General features: G+C 34.9%; 1 protein-coding gene and 1 long non-coding RNA gene across 8 annotated transcripts in view; both read right to left on the reverse strand.

The window, feature by feature from the left end:
• Positions 1–3,734, reverse strand: part of CHD2 (chromodomain helicase DNA binding protein 2) — a 157,882-nt gene extending 154,148 nt beyond the window's left edge. For 2 of the 6 annotated variants that reach the window (XM_071214342.1, XM_071214343.1), the window contains exons 1-2: positions 2,976–3,474; positions 2,497–2,629 (exon numbers count right to left, since the gene is read on the reverse strand). Coding sequence is in view for 2 of the 6 variants with exons in the window: in XM_058294647.2 (XP_058150630.1) it covers positions 2,497–2,558 (62 nt within the window). In the remaining 4 variants the exon portion in view is untranslated. Of the gene's footprint in view, positions 1–2,496; positions 2,630–2,975 lie in introns of all 6 variants that reach the window. The other 4 variants (XM_058294647.2, XM_058294650.2, XM_058294649.2 and 1 more) reach the window with 4 other exon arrangements.
• Positions 3,735–5,702: 1,968 nt separating this feature from the next.
• LOC139438729 (uncharacterized) lies at positions 5,703–18,753 on the reverse strand. Of its 2 annotated transcripts, none has more exons than XR_011648478.1 (5): positions 18,405–18,753; positions 16,082–16,147; positions 15,400–15,496; positions 10,747–10,816; positions 5,703–6,100 (listed from the first exon to the last, which is right to left on the reverse strand). It is a non-coding gene; the product is annotated as an uncharacterized lncRNA (long non-coding RNA). The 2 variants fall into 2 exon arrangements; XR_011648479.1 differs by lacking the exon at positions 18,405–18,753 and adding an exon at positions 18,105–18,178 and having other exon boundaries at positions 6,054–6,100.
• Between the last annotated feature and the right edge of the window lie 1,474 nt (positions 18,754–20,227).

Genomic DNA, 20,227 nt, shown 5'->3' on the forward strand with positions numbered 1-20,227 from the left:
ATGTAGAGTCCTAGAACACACACGTCTTTGCGTACATTCTTTCCATTCTTCTTCCACGTTTCCATCCTTTGATATTTATTACTGAAGTTATTCCCAAACTGCAAATGATTTAAATAAAAAGTAGTATACATTTCTACATCACTTCCACATCACAAGAACTACTTAGAAAATCTACAGGTAAATATTTTAATCATTTTTGAAAGTGACTTTTACTCTACTGAAATATACAAAGTTTAACTATGACTAAAGGATTCACTACTAAAAAACCCACATGAATACAAACATAAAATCACTATCACTGCCTAAAAGTGCATTCTTACTTCCAAAAACGGGAAAAATAAGATTTAAATTTAGGCTCAAATCCTTCCAAATTCTAAAATAACCTCAAAACAAATTTTATTTGACCCACAAATTCTTCCTCCTTTCCTCATCTGTGGCTCAAGCTACAGTTTTTGTTCTATTCCCTAAACATTTAACTTTGTTCCATTAGTTTGGTCCCTTACCAAACTAATGGGACTAAGGAACAAAGTACTAGTTACCAGGAATCCCCTTAATTTCAGCTCCCGAGAAATCACATTAATCTACATTAAAACACCAAACATCCTTCAGGTTTACATTTGTAAAAGGAAGTGATGTCAATTATGTAACATGTAACATGTAACAGGTATGCAATTGAGGGTAACAGTATTTAAAAGTAACTCCATCTCTTCATTGAGTCTGTTTTTGGAAATTCATCAGTCTTAAAATATAAAGTATACTTGACAAACTCATTAAAAAGCACGATACATGCTTTTTGTTCAGCTGTTATCCCACTGCCAGTAGGTAATCATGACACATTCCAAGTATTTTTCCAGGTGAAGGTAAAAATATTAAAGGAAAAAAGGAACACTGCTTTATTTTGTTAATTAGAAAGTACAGTCTGATCAATTATGCTAACCACAAACCTTGGGTAAAAAAAGCGAAAACCCATGTAAGACTATGCAAATCATACACTCAAGGGAGAAAGAATTTCAGGTATTGAATCTAATAATTTCTCAAATGCACCTGAGAATTCAAATTATTTCTTCAAATGGCCCTTACTTTCCAGAAAAACTAGTTTAGGATTAGGAGGGAAGTTTTCTGTCCTAAATATAGCCTAAGTAAAACACATGGGCAATTCAGTCAGTTCAATAGGTATCAGTCCAAAAACTGTGTAAAAACTGTGTGGCAACTCAATTTGCAGAATTTGGAAACATTTTCAAAACCAAAGATCAAAATATTTTGAAATGTAATATAACAAAACACAACATTTGCAACAAACAAACCATGGTCAAAACTTTTAAATTCACTAGCTAAGAAAAAGTATTGAAATTAAAGAAAATTATAAAAGTAAAAAAGCAAAGTGGGAAGAAAAATCACATCCTAGTTAACTGCATGATATAAAATTTATAGAGCTATATAAAATTCATAAGAATGAACAGCAAGAAATGCACTCAAATTAATATACAGAGATCATACAACAAAATCATCTTAAAGCCTTTATTACTTGGTCACTAAAAAGGTACTCCAGCAAATGTGCAACAAATCATGATATGGACAAATGGTATATTTATAAGCTTCAGAAGATAAACCATTCCAGACGACTCTGTCGAAATAAATCAATAAAATTTTAAAGCACTACAACTAAAATGTGAGGATAAAATATTACATCTACCAACCAGAAAGCACCGTCTGAATAGAAGCATACAAATGCAAATCTTAAAATATTTCAAAAATAAAATATACAATATAATCATAGTAACAAAACAAGAAACAAAAAGTATATCAATAGAATTCCGAGATGTCTGTTATCACAGGGTTTTCATAAATACAGGAACTGTAACCATCAAATAAACATTTTGAGAAATCATATCAAAATTTCCTAAAAATGTTAAGTGTATCAAAATAAATAGTGTCAAATAAAAATATGAACTGAGAGGCATCAGTCAAAGGATACTTTTGGCAATTTCATTTTTACATGTACATTTTTTCATTCATATAACTTCCTCAAATGTCTATTTACTATAATTTACTACTACAAGGCTCCTCTATGGCCCTCAGTTACAAGTTTGAATATCCTAGATTCTTCAAAGAAAAATTTGCCTTGTATGTAAAATGGTGCAATGCAGCAATGGCTAAACCGACAAGGTCATTTTTCTGCAGCACGAAAAACCTATAAACTGAAATTTATTTACAGAAAAGCTACCGTTTAAAGGAAAGGCCCCCTTGAATAAAGGTACCTTACCTTTTGACTGCTGTAAGAGGCCTTAAGTCACAACTCAACTTTCATAAATTGCTACCAAAAAATTAGGGTGTGGCATATTAGCAATCTCAAGGTCATGCTTTTAAAAACTAATCCAAATTAGTAAAATACTTAAAATAAAACAGGCAGCAATCCATGTCTGTCAAGGTTAACAATGTAAGCTGAGGTTCCCCCCTCCAAAAAAAGAAAAAAGGAATAAAGTTGATAGCTCATACCTCGATGCATTGCTGTGTAGCGAACTGTCCTCCTCTTGGCTTTTGTCCTTATTTCTCATCATCTTTTAATTCTTAAATATTAAGGGGGAGGGGGGATCTGTGTTTGCTTTGAAGTCCTGTGCCCAGGTATTTACTGTCAAAAGTTGAAAGAAAGGTAAGGTCCCAGCTTCTATCGTTGTTTTTCATTATCAGGAGCAAAGTACTGACGATGTAATGATATTGCTATAATACAACAACGATAAGCACCAAAAAACAGAATATTTCTATTTTTTCCTTAAAAAAAAAAAAACCAACAGGATAACCGTACAGGGGGAAGCATCACTATCAATAAGGAAAGTTTCTCAAAAGTAACACACTAGATACAAATAACAATCTCTGTATCTTATTGCGTCATCCAGGAATTTCTCATATTTACAGAAAATAAAGCAAACTTACAACATACAAATCTTTAAAATTATCACTAATAATCGTGAACTTACCTGATCCATGTAGTAGGTCCAAAGCAAGACCTAGCTAGTAGTAGAAAAATAGCAGATCCCAAGTAATTAAAAATAAAAGCAAAATCCTCCGTTAAAAAACGAAAAATAAATAAAATTATCCTCAAAGATGTTAACTGGCCAAAAATAAAGCAATAATTAGTACTAAAACAGGTCCGGAAGAAAAAAAAACCTCCATTAGGAGAGCGCACAAAAATGGAGGTGCGCCATGGCTTCTAAGCTGGAAAAAACAACGACCTGGGCTCTCAGTACGGCTGCTTCTTTCCAACAAGGCACGAAAAGAAAGCTCCTAAAAGCTGCTTTTCTCCCTAAAAAAGGTCCGAATCGACCCCAGCAAGTCACTAGAAGAGGCAGGGGGCTGCGGGGGCCCCCTGAGGCTGCCCGAAAGTTACAGAAAGTTGCGTAAAGTGAGGCGAAGGCAGAGAGCAGAGCGCGCTCTCTCTAAGGCACAGCCGCCATCTAGAGCCTCCTTCCCAGCTCTGAGAGCTCTGCCTTTGATTGACACTCTCTACATTTACCCCACAACTCAGGTGATGTACCATAGACCCACCCCTTCATCTCCACCAAAAAAAAAAAAAAATCCTACATCCCAGGGAGCCACAGGACCCCCACCCCCAAACCTCTCTGCCCCTCCAGACTACCCCATCAAGGGGAGGGGGAAGGGCTTCTTAACCCCCTCTTGCTCAAGCACCCTTTTCAAGCCAGTGAGAAATGTAATTTGTTCCTTTTGTTTAAAGATCTGCTAAATATTTCAGTCCTTGAGCTAAAATAACTTCCTTTCTGGACAGGAAGTAGTGTTTTATCAAGCCATTTTGAAAGAAGGAGAATTCTTAAGAGAATCTACAGCTAAACCTTAATACTAATCTTTTTTAAAATTACCCCCTCCATGGGTAAACTGACTCAAAAGAAAAAAAAAAGCAAATCTCAATTTCTTAAATCCAAGTCTTGACTTCTTTGTAACGCCTAAAAGTCATCTAAAGACAAAGTTTAAGGGGGAATTTTCCATCCCAAATGGAAGAAAGGGGTAATTTTTTTCAACTCAAGAGCGCCTCCCTAGTGTTCAACTGCATTAGAGCAAAAGTTAATGCAAACCAGCTTTTTTTCTGGAAACTCAAGTTTTTCCTTGTACTTCCCAAAATTCCTTAACCCATTATATATCATCTTGGGATCACCCACGAAAAATTCTCTTAACCACAATATTTTTACAACCACACTGATTCAGGCAACACAAAGCTTCTTCAAATTCGAGAGAGTAGACTTAGCATAGTCACCTTTTAGACACAAACCCAAGAAACTCCACCCCCAAAATCAACAGAACATGTATATAATATCCCAAATCCTACCTCAAATTTCAAATCCAATTCTAACTATTCACCCATTTCAACAACTCTGTTAATTAAAAAAAGGTCCTATCTGATGGCAATTTCTCAAAATAATAATCCAGGAAAAATTCTCCTTAATACCAAAACCATATTCACAGAAAGAAAATTACTAATGCCAAAAACAATGATTCAACACCCTTTCACCAAATTTGCCAAACAGGTAAACTCAAATGTAAGAACATTCACACACCCCCAAAATCCAATCTAACTTCCTTATTCAACATATAACTTGCCAGATTCATGTCCTTCCCTCACTGAGGAAATCCATTTTAAAGTCATACCCCAAAAAGCAACAATGTTGAATCTAGGTAAATATACAATGCACTACCAAAACTCGATTTTCTATCCTGTACACTCTACAAAAACGTTAGCTTTTGTACCAAAACCCAAATCCAAATTTCTATTTAACTGAAACAACCACCTTAACTCAGTCAATACTGTATTAATCAGAGATATGCATGCAATAGTATTTGACATTAATCAAAGAGTTTGATTAATTTCTATCAAAACAATGTCATTAATGAACTATACCCTGGTTTCGGTATAATGAATAATATAATCAACCATTCATGTGGTCTATCAAGTTAAAAGACCACAACCTTCTCAGTAATTAGACTGGAATTTGATTATAATCCATGAAAATATGATGGTCATTCCATTTGAAATTGAAGCTAATCTACAGCATAGTGTGAGTAATTTAATCTAAAATTCCCAACTGCACAGAACAAGAAAAACACAAAATAACCATCCCATGGCAAATTTACATAAAATCTATTATAAACATTACCATACAAAATTTTAAATCCTTTTATGAATATCAAAAGGACATTTCCCTGTAAATCTAATACCTCTTCCACCAGTATTAAATCGGGAGACATTAAATATTCAGAATACTATATTGCCAGACATTTATTTACAATATTAAAAAGCAGAGATAAAAGGGACCTTCCCCATGAAAGTAACTGAAAAATATTTAATTCAACCTTAATTGTGCAGGAAAAGGCATTTTGCTTTAAAAACTCATTAAAATCTGATATACTAAATATTCTTTTATTACCCATTGTTTTGCAAGGTGTTACAAGAGAGCGCAAATGAAATAACATTTCAACTGAATGACCGTCTCAAAGCACGAATAAATTTTCACAATTTCCACAACAAAGACAAATCTTAAATCAACCAAATAAAACATTTCAGCACGCCACTTCCATTTGATTAGCTTTATTCAGTACACTTTACTGCTGGGCATCTGACATGGTCAAAGTGTTATTAAGGCTATAATTGAACAATTAATGAAACTGGAGTTTAAAAAAAAAAGCCCAAACTGAGAAATTTTTAAGTGTTAGAAATTTTATTGAAGTTAACATTCCATAATGTCATACTCATACAAGTCAAATTGCAAAATAGTCCAAGCATACAAACTACCATCTATTTTAATGTCCCATCTTTCTTCTCCAATTGTCAAAAATGTAGTTGTTTCAATGACACAAAAAGTCCTTAGAAAGTCAAATCCACTGTCCACTTTTGTCGAGTAAGAAACCTACATCTTCATTTCATGGAATCCATTTTGAAGAACCCTGTCATGGTTCTTTTATGTTACATGTATAAATGTCTTGAATATTATGACAGCACTCTTATTAATCCATTTTCCTCAAATCCCCATAGTGGACTGCCATCTTGATTTCTCATTGGTAGGGTCCATTTGAGACTCTTCAAGCTGACTGGGTGCTTTATGAAAAAAATTAAAGAAAAAAATGCTGTTGGAATACCAATAAGCTTATTCCTTTAAACAGAGAACATCCACCCACCTTGAAGATACCCTTAGCATACACAGAGCTTTAATTTTGCAACAACTTTAAGTTAAGAAACTTCGATCGAGTTATATGAAAGTTGTATGCACTGCACAGGACTGCTGACATAGTTAGGACCTCTCAGTGGTAGATTTCAAGGAAAGCAATACACAAGTAACAAAGATCATTGTCACAGATACATTAGTGTCTATAAAAAAGTGGTAGTGAAGAGTTAGAATTGTTAATACTAAAATTATTTTGTCTGTATGAAAAGCAAAATGAAAATTTAAATTTAAAAACCTGATAAAACTACATTACAGCAAGCAGTGGCAAAGATTCTAAAACTCAGTGCAGAAAACTTTCCAAGCTTCTTCAAATAAAAACTAATTATAGAAAAGAATCTTAAGGGATTAAAAAAAAAAAAGAAAGAAAGCAGTGGAACCATAGCATGGTTTTCAGTACAAAAGATAAATAATTTGCTTAGGTATAGGTACCATAAATCTTTAACTTCACATCTGAGAAGGCAAGAAATCTTTGGCCACCAAAAAAACATGATCAAGAATGGAAAATAACCGCCGAAATATGTGCCATAAAATCCTACAGGCTTTCAACTTACAGAAAATATAAAATACTCTCATTGCCAAAACAGCAAATCAAAAAATGTGCCTCACAGAAAAACAAATCCATTTCATAATCTGAATTGAAAGGAATAGTGGAAAGCCAGGTGACTGACCAATAAATAAATGATACTGATTCATCATAACCAAACTTAACCAAACTTAACTGTGGTCTCTACAAATTTTGCAAGTCTCCAACCAAATTTCTTTAAATACCTTCTAACCTGAAGTAATTAAATATGAAGGCATTTTTCCTCAATAGATAAACTTAATTTCCTATCTCTTAAGACTATCATTAAAATGTTGTCTACCTCACACAATACAAAAATATATTTAAACTGATTAATCAAGTATATTTTTGCCACCTGAATTTAAAACAATTCTTAAGAAGGTGACTGGAAAGATGTTTATTACTGAAGTAATAAATATCAAAAGCAAGATATTTCTCTTTAATATATTTGGCCAATTAATATCTCAGAGCCTTAAAGGTTAACTAAGTAACTCACTGATTTTCCAAATTGATAAAATAACTTCTATTTGAATTGTTCATTCCTTAAAATTAAGGGCCATCCGCTTCTACATAGACTAAAAATAAAGATATCATCCATCGTTCCTTTCAAAAGTTAGGCAATTATAACCAATGCTTCCCCCCAAACTCTTAAAATACAACAATTAAAACAAAGCTTTAAAGCTCAATCCCTAAAGTTCCCATGTAAACATGATGATGACCACTGACACAAAGCATACATTAATATAAAGTTCCAACCATTTCAGTGGCAAGAGGTGTAATTTATTCAATTTCGTGGATTAAATGATAAATTCAATGCTTTACACCTTATTTGATAGAACTAAATGTAAAATTTACCCAGGACCTAATATAAAATTTCCTTTTAAAAACATTACAAGGTGAGGGAGAGTAGGGCATATGGGAATCCCTATATTTTTTAATGTAACATTTTATGTAAACTAAGGATCTTTTTTAAAAAAATTTTTAAACATGGAAAAAAATATAACATTATTAAAATAAATTCAAAATTAATAAAATGCATTCATTTGTGGCTATAATAGAGATTAGCAAATATTAGCAGTCATACACATTTATTCACATATTTAAAATGATCAAAAAGTAATAAAAAAGCTGACAACCACATTGATTTTAAAAAGCTATGGTCAACCTGCACTCCTACAAAACCAAAATTAAGAATCTAATAGAAGTGGCTCAGGCAAGCATCAAAGACTCTAAAAAACAATGAGGGGTTTTTGGCCAATCCATTTATTTTCATGGAATTCCCAGTTCTTATAAAAACTAAATGTGCACAAAGAATAATGTTAAGTTAACGAGGCATGAACTCTGAGCCTGGAAATTTTCTTGGTAAAGAAAACCCACAATTATTCATCTGTAAAATGGAAATAATGGCAGTATCTACCTCATGCGTCAGTAAGAGTTAACGCGTTAGTACACTTACATAGCATCTATCAACTGTAAGACCTTAATAAATATGAGCTATTATTCCAATATAACAGAGGAAAACAATCAAAGTACTTTGGGAACCTACAAATTAACCTTACTGAATAAAAATAACTATACTCAAAATAAAGGATATCTCTGAAAAACCCAAAGGGTTATTTAAAGATAAAAACTTTTCCATTTGAATAGTTAAAAGTTTGCATCAAAATAAAATCTGTATCCTACAACTAACTGGCTAGGGCTTTTTTTGTTTTTGTTTTTTTTTTAGGAGGTACCAGGATTGAACTCAGGATCTCATAACTAAGAAGCAGACACTCAACCACTGAGCGATATATATCCACTGCTGAGCTCTATCTTCTCCCCAATGAGTTGGTTTTTTTGTTTGTTTGGTGTGTTTTTAAGAGGTAACAGGATCAAACCCAGAACCATGGGAACATGGGAAGCAGGTGCTCAACACTTGAGCTACATCCACTCCATGGCTAGGGTTTTTGCTAGCAAAGTCTTATTCCAATTGGCTCTTTGATTAACTGGTGAATTACTGCAGGCACACTGAGATGCTGATTTATCTAGGATTCCATCAACACATAGATCTAAATCATTTGGGTATTTCAACTATAAGGTTCAAGTTCATAACACAAAGGCTTGGAGAATTTTTCTACCATGATACTCAGTAGGTCATACTTTCTTTTAAAGGAATACTGCTTGTCCTAAGATACCAATTCACACAAACAATGGTAAACACCAAGTGATGATTAACCACTAACTCCTTAAATTAACATATTGTACACCCAAAAGTTCAGAAAATTGAGCACAAAGATCTTGTCTTTAAATTCTCAGTTCAGTAAACTTATTCCAAAAACATTGGAAACATTTTTAAATGAATTTTTAGTTGAAATATAAATGCTATATCAAATGGATTGAGTTTAAGGACTTCCCTAAATAAAAAAGCTTATTACTTCTATTTCTGAACAAACTTGTTCAATTTTTTTCATACCATAAGAAAATATGGGAGACAAGTAAAAGTAGATGATTCTTAATATTAAAAATGAATGGTTCTACTAAAGCTATTATTTATTAAATTCATATAATTATTTTAAAATTCATTTTTTCAAAACCAAAGAAACAAATAGGTACAAAACTACATTCTAGAGCAGAAATTCCTTCTTCCCATCACATAATTAAAATCCTTGGTGCTTATGACTTGACTTGATTTCAATCTTCTTTGCACTGGTCTTGAATCTTGAAAATATTTATGTAAAAAGCCCTGAAACTGAAATTCACGTATCTTGTCTTATTACCAAAAACACCTTGAATCCTCAGTAAAATATAAACAAATAAGTCTGGTCCTATATGAGATGAGCATAGAACTAATGACACAATGATTAGAAAAAGATCAGCCCTCTCTAAATCATTAAGAACATGGTCAACTACAATAAGGGAATTTTCTTATTTAAGGTTTTATAATCAAATCAAATCTTCCTCAGTGTCCTAAGAGTTTAACACTTGACTACATGTACATATTAAGAGATGGAGTTGTGATTTCTTGTGACCTTTAATTTTTATTGAGTTAAAGTTTTAACTTCCAGGCATATCTAAAAATTAATACTTAAGGCATTAAAACTTATTTCACTGCTTTGCAGGTCCCAATAAAAGAGCATTATGGAGCAAAAATTTATCTAGGACCTAGATTCCCAAATGTGATTCAAAAGACTTATTCTTAAAACAGCTAATATGTAATTATATATCATACTTAAAAAAAAGTTGTCAGTAATAAATCGGTAATTCATCCAAATTCACTTTCACATCCTCCAACCCTTTCCCACAATTTCTCAGGTTGGGTATTAGAAAAACTATTCCCTATAGTGGTAACCCAGTGTTCTAATAACAAAGACTACCCCAATGTCAATCACGCTAAAGGATTTTTACTAGGTTCTTAAGTTCAAGGATATTTCAGAATTCATCTATTAGAGTTATTAACTACTATGTTGGCATTCATTAAAAAGTAGGTTCACTTCAGTTACCGAAACAGAACCTATGGGCTTTTGAGTTCAACATAGGTAAGGTAAAGCTGACAAGACAGATGGATCTAAGACAAGGAATAGCAAGCTTTCTTTAAAAAACCAGACAACATATATTTAAGGCTTTCTGGCCACCATATGGTCCACCTATGCTCAACTCTGCCTCTGTAAGCAAACACAGACAATATCTAAGAAAATTCTAAAGGAATTCAAAGGGAAATAAAATTTTTACCAAAAATTGGGGGTAGTTTGCTTCCTAGCATTTTATATTTATATTTTAACTTTCCTTGGGTTTAAGTGAAAAAAGCAAAAAATAATAAGTTGGAGTTAAGAACCAAAATTTTAATAATATACACAACATCTACTCATATTATTTCTGTACTGCATTGAGTTTCACTACATATTTACAATTGACAAATACTCAAAATGACCAGTCATATTTAAAATTAAATAAAAGATTATATATGTAAATTAAACTTACAAAATGCTTCCACCAACGCCTATTACTTTGTACAGGCCTTTTAGCGAATTCAGCCTCAGGATTCACATTTCTGCAGAGGGGAAAAAAAAAACACCACATAATTGTAGGCATAGAAAAAGACAAAAATTAATTATTAAATTATCACGACATATTGAAACGTCAGCATTTTGTAGCAATACTTGCTGGAAGACCAAAAGATAAACGTATTTATGATTGATACAATTCAAGCAGAAAATAGAAAAGACCAGCAAGGATCTTGAATTTGGCAGTACAAGAGGCTCACCTTTAAAGAATGACTATAAACACATGCATTCGCCTCAATCCCTGAGAACTCCAACCTAGCAGGTAAAAATCAAGAATCCCTAGGTGGATCTGATAGACAGCAAAAGTTGAGAACTAGCAGTTTAACATAACTAACATCACTCCTGAAATCTTATTTCATCTCTAGTCTTTCATCTAATCATTCAGGCCTTGTAAAGGAATAATTTCATTAGCTGCCTCCAAGGCAATTTTTCTCTACCACTCCATTTTACGTTATTATTTCACATTATTGTGTACTTTAATCAATACTCTTCTAAAATTGTGTTAAGAAAGGAAACCTTAAGTATCATTTCAAACCATTTACCACTTGTGTTGATCTAACCAACTAAAACAACATAAGTCAGTTTTACTGCTTTCTAAAATACAAAGATATTGTATCCACACATCTCACTATTTATACTTCAATATCCCATAAACCAAACATGGAAAATAGTACATCCCACATCTTAAATGGCTTGTGAATACAAGTGTATGTATATGTAGAAACTTTTATCCCTGTTCACAATAATCACAATTAAATATACAGCTACCAAAAAAGCTGCTTGAAAATTCAAATGGAAGATGTAGCAGCTTGTGATTTTTAAAAGGCACAGTTTAAGTTATAGGGTTTATTAAATTAAATTTCAAAGTACCCAAATGATTCCCAGGACTGGTTTTCAGATTATAGAGCAAGTTCCTGATTACCTCACCAAATCTAAATTCCTTTAATCATTGTGATGAATCATAATCAAGAAACAGGGCAAAGATCTGCTCCAAATTTACCTGTAGGAGTAAAGTAAGCTGCTAAAGTATCCTCCCCCAACAAGTTAAAAAATGAAGCAATTTAAAAGAAACACAGCAGTATGCACTTTCATGCTTCCCAATTTAAACTTATCTTTTAATTACAAGAGAATATAGTTTGTTAGCAAAGTCAATCTCTTATCAACCAAGTAAAAGAAATAATCTTTAAGAGAAGAAAAGTGTGGAAATGACTTACGGAATTTTTGGTGGAGGAAATTTCTAAGGGGAATCCCTCACGCTGGCCTAATAGTATGTTCATAAAAAAGCTACCAAATTAAGTGTGTGCCTCTGGGTTCTGACTCAACCAAAACCATGAAAAGGACTTGGAGCTAAAAAAAAAAAAAAAAAGATACCAATCTCACCTACTATTTCATAGCATTTCCTTCCCCAAAGTTTACCAAGTTTAAAATAGTACTTTGCCTTCCTGTGGGAAGAGTCAAAATGAGCTTAAAGTAGAGTTCAGAATACGAATGTTGATTATTCTGTCCTTAGTCTTAATCTTTGGCAACACCATCTGTTTTCTGATATATCAAATACTAAATTATAGGTAATAATGCAACAAACAATTTCTGTTGCTGGTCCACTAGGAAAAAATAGCTTCAGTCAATTCTTATATTACCATTATTAGCCTGGTTTGTGCTTTTCTTAGAGTACTTGACTTTGTTACCTGTAAATTTCTTAGAGTACTATTTTAAATTTAAATGAAAAGAAAATCTGGGAGCAGTACAAAACTATTGAGAGAAAACCTCTTCAAAAATAAGGTAATTCTAGTTACAAACATTGATAAGAACCCCTGCCACAACACATCTCAGACACAAACCATTAAAATTAATATCAGTGCTTTTATAATGCAATATTATTGTTAAAGACAAGGACTGACTTGTTTTACTTTGACATAGCATGTCCTGAAGTATCAATACGGCAAAAAAATTATCTACCTTGATAATCTAAAAATAATTAATATATAGTACACAAGACAGATAAAAGTACATCTTTGAGAAACAATCTTAAATAAATGGCTTAGCTCGAAAGGCAGAAGTTTTCCCAAAACACAGACTTGCCTAGTTTGATAAGGCATAAAATACAACTTTATTATTTTTAAAAAATGCAACTTGAATGTTATGTAACCAATCAAATCAAGTCTATTATTTCTAATGAGGTTCAGAATATACTTAAATTGTAAAGTAACCACTCTGAAATAATAGCCAATTGGACAATGAAAGTTTCCAGTGAGCTTTGCAACATGGTAAAATGAGAATATTTGCCTTTGAAGTACAGAAAGTTCTAAAAGGAAATTAGATTATACCAGACAATCTATAAATTCTCTTGTGTGTATAGTCTCAGTGATCAAATGCAAATGTTACATGAAGATACTCTAAACTTCAAATTAGCTAGATTTAACAGTTATTTGAAAAAAAATACAAACAATGCTTTCACTGTGGCAGTCTACATCTACAAAATCTCAGTAGTCCATTCCCAAAATTTTTAAGTAATTGGAAATAACTGTGAAAAATAAACTTGAAAAAATATTTACATTTGAAATTACTATTTCATATAATCTAGTCTCTAAGCATCATGTTTCACTAAAGGCTGATTAACTATGAGCAAGGCTTCTTTCCGTGGTACATCAGGTAATTTTTTTTTAACAGTTATTACAAATGACAAATACCATCCAAACCAATCCTTAATTCAATCAGGTAAATTTTATGATTCAAGAATTAGTCCAAATTACTAAGGAAAAAAAATTCTTAAAAGTATTTATCACTTTGATTCTTAAGCACAAAAAAGTATTAAAACTATTAATTAACCTTTCCAATGAAATGAATTTTATTAAACAGCATTTACATTTAAATTTGCCTTCATGAGCGAGTCAATCAATTTTGTCCATTATACAAACTTGGCTCAAGCAGTAAAAACCAAAACAGTGAATTTAAGCACTATAATGAAGGCATAAGTACATGTAAATCTTTTTAAAATGATTTATTCTAACCCTTTATTTTGTTGTTGATAAAAGTAAAGTTATATTCCACAAGATTGAAGACTAATTTAGATTATACCATTTACGCCAGGATATAAAAAGACTAAAAAAACTCAGAAACCTTTCTGACCCTCTTTAACTTAAGCTTTTCGAATAAATTAATTTCTGGTAGGCCACTAAACATTTATTGCTAATTAATACTTACATTACACATCATACGGATTTCTGCTAAGCGACCCCTTTCTCAATTTTTATATAACAGTGCCCAAACACACTTGAAGACCAATCTAAATATTCTACCATTTGCCCAGAGGAAACCCTAACCTCGCTATTAGTGTTAAAAGAAGCCTGGAATAAGGAATATTTGAATTAGTGGGAGAGAGTTAAAATTTTATATCTTTAAAATGTTATAGTTCAAAAGACCAATATTTACTTTTCTTTTAAACACTATAAATACAAATTTCATCAAACTGCAAAACCGGTTAAAAGGAAAAAAGCTAAAGCAAAACCTATAAAAATATTCCTTTTATCGCCTATTTGAATCACTGGAATAAGCCAACACCATCAAAGATTATACTTTAGTTTCCACCTAAACTCCGAGGACAAAGGTAAATGTGTCCCTGTTGTAATTAACTGGTCAATTGGCTTATCTATTCCATCTTACCTTATGACTAAAGACCATTTTCTTTAACATACCAGGGGCCATTTTTTCATTCATCCATCTAGCTTCATTATGTCAAAATTTGTATATATGGCATATTTGGCCCAATTCCTATTGTGCTTAAAACTTACTTCTTCCTTTCATGCTTTAAAAATAATTACTAAGCAATAAATTAGTGGTCTCTTTACAGGTGTTAACAGGGCGTCCATGAGCTTGAACTGAAATTCAAAAAAACATTATTCTTGTGGAGATGTGTTGATACAGGAATATTTATTAAATTATTAATACACAGTATAAAGTGTGGACCTAGTAAGGGGTCTGTGGTTTTCAACCTGGCTGGCAAAGGGGTCCATGGAACAAAAAAAAAGATTAAGAATCCCTGCTTTAGACGCATTATTCTAGTTTCTGTGAAGATTAACTCGTTTTTATACCGTTTTGAAAACAAACTCATTAAAATACGTAAAATAAATATTTTAAATGAATTAGAAAATAAAATATGAAAATGTCTACTAAATGTCTGAATTACAACTCAGGAACTGTAAAATAAGCAAATGCAAAAATTCTAGCCAAAAAAAAAGAAATTCTAGCACATTTCTAAAACGTTGCCGGATTCATCAAAACAATGACTAAATGTATACTTCAGATTGTAACAACATGTACTTCAGATGACACCTATTACAGATTTAAACCAGAATCCTGAAGCACCATTTTACTGGAAGTACAGAATGTTTAATTATTTTGATAAATTCCAGGCACTGAATGTTTTAATACAAAGGTGTTTGATGCAAGATAGGAATGTGACAAACTTTCTTTTTTCTCATTGTTTTTTAGAGATAAACAACTTTCGGTGATATTTGCCTACTCAAATGTCGGTATCCACAGTTTCAGATGTTGTGTAAAAACATTAACTTACCTGCCACATAAAATACAGACTTTTCCAGAGATGTTCTTCTTACTCAAGGAATAAACTCCATTCTCAGTCTTCAAAACTGCATACATAATAGCAGACCCTTGGTGGGGGGGGAGAAATACTCTAAATAATTTATTGATAAAAGGACTGATTAACTAGGAGTATTTTAAATATTTTATTATATAAAAGATATGAAAACTAAAATCTATACTCAATGCCTGATTTTTAAAATGTTATCTAAAATCTATTAGGATAAATAGCAACTAATTCAAATTTTCCAAGATATTTATTTAAATATTTAAAGGATTAATGTTGTTTGCACAGCATACATCTAAAATTTCTAAAAAGCACACCCTTGGGTTCATGAGTTTCCTCAAAATATAGTCTTTTCTTGACCCCAAAATTAAACAAAGGCTTAAAGAACCTTTAGTATTTTAAGCTACTCAAAGGGTACATTAAGTTACAATGGCTGTGCACATATGCTTTCATTCAATCAAAAGGTTTAAAGGCTTGACAAAAATTTTTTATTTCAGATATTTAATTTACTCAAGCTCATCATCACTACTTTTTTTAAATCATACTTAAATGCTGATTGGCTACTTGAAATATAAATTATCAAAGACCAAAATAAAAAACTAATAAGCTTATTTTTACATCAAAGTAATAAAAATTTACTCAGTCTTACCTCAAATATAAGGGCTGTTTTTTCAGAACCATCAGCAACCAAATTAATTTTAATCTTGTGAGATACCTTTCAAAAGAAAAAGGAAAATGTTATCAGTATTTTGATTTTCACACATTTCTTGGCCAAGATCAGTGTGATTAAACAATGAAGATTTTCCAAACACAAGATCTATGGACAAATTTAAGAAATGATTCATCCACACACTACCTATACATGGTTCATCCATACACTACCTACACACTTAGGATTGCAGTTATTTCTTTATCTTAATATCAGCCTTTGTTTCCCTCATCTTTTGGTTGCATGGGCAAGCACTTGGATTAAGTCAATGCTATTAAAAAAAAAAAAAACCAGAAAACTCAAATCTTTGGGCAAATTGAAGATTTTGACCTTGTTTTCCTTTTTTTTTTTTAACTCTTTATGATACTAAGCAATACACCAAACTAAAAATGTTTCCACTTTTAAAAACTGAAATAATACTGAAGTTTCCTTTACCATGTAGAAACATATTTTTAAATTATGAGCAATTAAAAATTACCTCCTCCACAAGAAATGAGTTAAGTTAAAATGGCCCCTGGTTACTTTAAATTTTAAACTACAAGTTATTTAATCTCACTAAGTGGGATATCAGCTTTGTCTTTTAAGCAAATCTAAAACTTGTCGTATCTATGACCTTTATTCAATTTCAAAGGAGGAGCTTAAATATCTCCCCTCCCCCATTTACCATGTAAAAAGATTACTTTGCATTTATTTCGAAATTTGCATTTCACTCTTCAAAAACTAATTCCAAAAACTGGATTGACAATATTTATTTAAAAACCACTTAAGTGTCCAAAATTTTCAATAAAAACATTGACATGAAAAACCAAAACTGATACTTAAACAACAGATTCTGAAAAAATCAAGATATGCGCAACTAATACAACATCTAGGCACTCTACGAAAACTAGTGGGAAAATAAAACAATTTTATTGGCAAAATACCCTCAGAAATATGGCGGAATAAACCAGTTTCTTTGATTTTAGAAGTACTACGTAAGTCTCCCGAACACTATTTTATGTAGGTCTGCACCTTTACACCAAAAGAGCCACCGCAGAATGAAGACAGACTCTAAAAAACACAAAGGTATGTAACATTCCTGGTTTGTTCTTCGAACCATTAAACTTAAATTCCCCAATTATTTTAACTCGTAAACTACAGAAAACTGCATTTTGTAGAAACCGGTCTACATCTTCAACATAATGTTCCATTTTAAGCACAAGTAGATTTTTATACATGCAACAAATATGGCTCCTCTTCATCGCCCATTATCGAGCAGTCCTACTTCAATATTTACACTATGAGAAAGTAACTTCATGAAGAGGTTAGATAATTCCTTTGTGAAAGTTTTGTTCACCACGGCTTGAAATAACAAAATATTTGAAAAACAAATGAACTAAAAACTTTTAAAAGTCTGGAAACTGACCCAAGTACGTTCTAACATCTAGGTGTGAGAAGTTAGAGATAACGGCTTCTTATCACCTTAAAAGTACCAAATGGTACATATAATCATTTATTCGAAAAACAGGATGTCAAATGATCTTGGCGTAATCACTCGGTAAAATAAATTATCTTAATCGAACGTCATCGTCTAGCACGGTAATTCTCACATCCATTTCCATTAAACAGCCTTCGACGGCATTAGTAAACTTGTATTCGCAATTTTTGAAAGACCAGAAGCACTCCCCCAACTTGCATTTTTAAGACACAACCTGAACGTAAAAAAGGCAGCAAGTACCTTCGCATCTGTTAACACTGCAGCCCGTTTTCAAAATCGGCTTTGAAAGAGTTAAAAGCCAACACCCAAAACCGGGGGAAAAAAAATAAGTTTTATTTTTGTTCAAAGGTAGTCAAGGTTCCATTGTTCTTTCAAATTCAACCCTCAAGATGAGTTCCCACCTCACCGGAAAGAGGTTAAAAAGCTTTCCCATAGGAAAACCTGAAAGGGATTTGTTTTTTCACCCTACATAGCAAAACAGCTCACCAGGATAGAAAGGGGCTCTCCTCGCGCGGTCCCCTCGCGTCTCCCGCCTGCGGCCACCCGCCGCCGCCCCTCTGCCAGCGGCTCCGGGTCCTAGCCGTCAGGCCGCCCCCACCCAGCCTCGGGGTCTGCAGCAGGGCCCCGCGTACCCCCAGCCCCCGGGATTCCGGCGCCGAGCGCATCCCGCGCGAGAGTCGCCCCGCGAGGCCCGGCCCGCCGCCCCCTCCTGCTCGCGCGCTCAAGGACATTTTGTTTTTCCTCCCAAGGACAAAGGACAATAAAAGGCGCCAGGGAGTCACTCACCGGGTCCGAGCCAGCACCTCCGGGCCGCTGCACCCGAGCGCCGGGCCAAGCCGCTCGCCCGAGCCTCCCTCCCGCGTCGGGCCGAACCGCCGAGGCCCCGGGGAGCTTCCGCAGCCGATGCCGCAGCGGAGCTTTCGGCACGGCGGGCCCGGCCGCCCCGGGCGCCTCTGCTGCGGGCTCCAACGCAGGCGCAAGGCCCGCGTCGCCTCAGCCGCCGCCGTCGCGCTCCCGCGGGCCTGCGCGCGGTCTGGGCGCAGTTTCCCGCCGGTCGACGGGCGCCACAGCCGCGGCGGATCTCCTGACAGCTCCGGGTGCTGCTACCTCTCCGGCCATCTTGTGCCGTGTGTGCGGTGTCTCTCTCCCGTCTCCTCTCTCGGCTTTACTCCCTCCTCCTCCTCCCCCCGCCCCACACACCACACAACATGGCCTCTTCGCTGCAGCGGCGGCTGCGGCGGCAGCAGTAGATCCGCCGCGCTCCAGCCCGGTCCCCTCCCCCCCCCTTCCCGCCTCCCGCCCGCAGCCCCCGGCCCCAGCGCGCAGGCGCGCGCCGCCCGCCCGCCGCGACCATTGGCTCCAGGAGCTTCCTGCCTTCCCTTCCCCGGAGCAGCCTCACGCACGCTCGCTAGCGTCTTCCTCGCGCCCAACAACAACAACTCCGATACTAATGGCTAATTTTGACCCCGCCCTTACAGCCCCTCCACGCAGATTGGCTGTCCCTAGTGCCATTTACCGCCCGTAGGCGGTTCTGATTTTCTTGCCGAGCCCCTGCCCGCCATTGGCGGGTGATGGAACCTTTGGGTTTGGTGCGATGTTGCTTTGAGCCCTGTAGTGCGTACCCCGCAGGGCAGGCTAGAAGACCCCCCGTGAGGGCTAGGCCAAGCCAGAATTATTACAGCGCCCTAAAAGTTAGAGGTTTGCTTCTGGAAAAAAGCTCAGAATCAGGTGTTTCTGGGTCGAGATTTTTGTCATCTTAAAAAAAAAAAAAGGAAAATGATTGACAGGATGATAGGCAAACAAGAAGCAGATCCATAGCCCTGGAGCAAGCAGCCATATCTTCTCAACTGCCAGACTCCTCAAGATTTTTCTTCGAAAAAACAGGCCTTCCTTCTCTGCGTTATAGTCAGGACTGATGGTTTTACCACCCCGCTAGCGCAGGGTGTGAATTGAGGTGCCATTTATTCCAGGGTTTGTAAACTGCTTGGTGCCAGTTTTACAGCATATTATGGCCAGTGTCCTGAGGCTTTATTGAGTTGGTTGGCCCAGATGCCTCACTCTCTCTCAGAGCAGTTTTCATTAATGTAGTAACTTGACTTGCTTTAAACAAACCTCACTTTTATCCATTACTTCTTCCTCCTTCAGTCTGAGCACAACCCTAGGCAGAGGTAAGGAATAAATGAGAACCTAAACTTTCCTGAAATGAATGGGAGAAGAAAAAGAGGTGGCGCTCTCCCACTGCCAGCATTTGAGAAACCTTTTGTTTTTTTGACCAAGGTTTGATGTGGGACCTGAGGAGGGAGAAAAGAGTACCAGATGTCCTTAATTTCAGGGTTTTTTTTTTTTTTCAGGGAATGGGGTTTGGAGGGGAAGTCAGAAACTTGTAAAAGTCTCTTGAGATCCTGGTTCCTGAATTAAAATCAGAGAGTACTCAGTATAGGTGGGGGCTGAGAACTAGTTCTGACCCCTTTTTTTAAAAAGGACAGTGTTTTTAATTGGCTTGGCTCAATATAACATTACTTAAGGCAGAGCTAGGACTGGAACCCAAGTTTTCTGACTTTATAGCTCTTGGGTTCTGTCTCTGCAACCTAGCTAACACCCTCCTTACC

The sequence above is a fragment of the Dasypus novemcinctus genome, chromosome 3 (genome assembly GCF_030445035.2).
Source record: "Dasypus novemcinctus isolate mDasNov1 chromosome 3, mDasNov1.1.hap2, whole genome shotgun sequence".
NCBI classification, from domain to species: domain Eukaryota; kingdom Metazoa; phylum Chordata; class Mammalia; order Cingulata; family Dasypodidae; genus Dasypus; species Dasypus novemcinctus.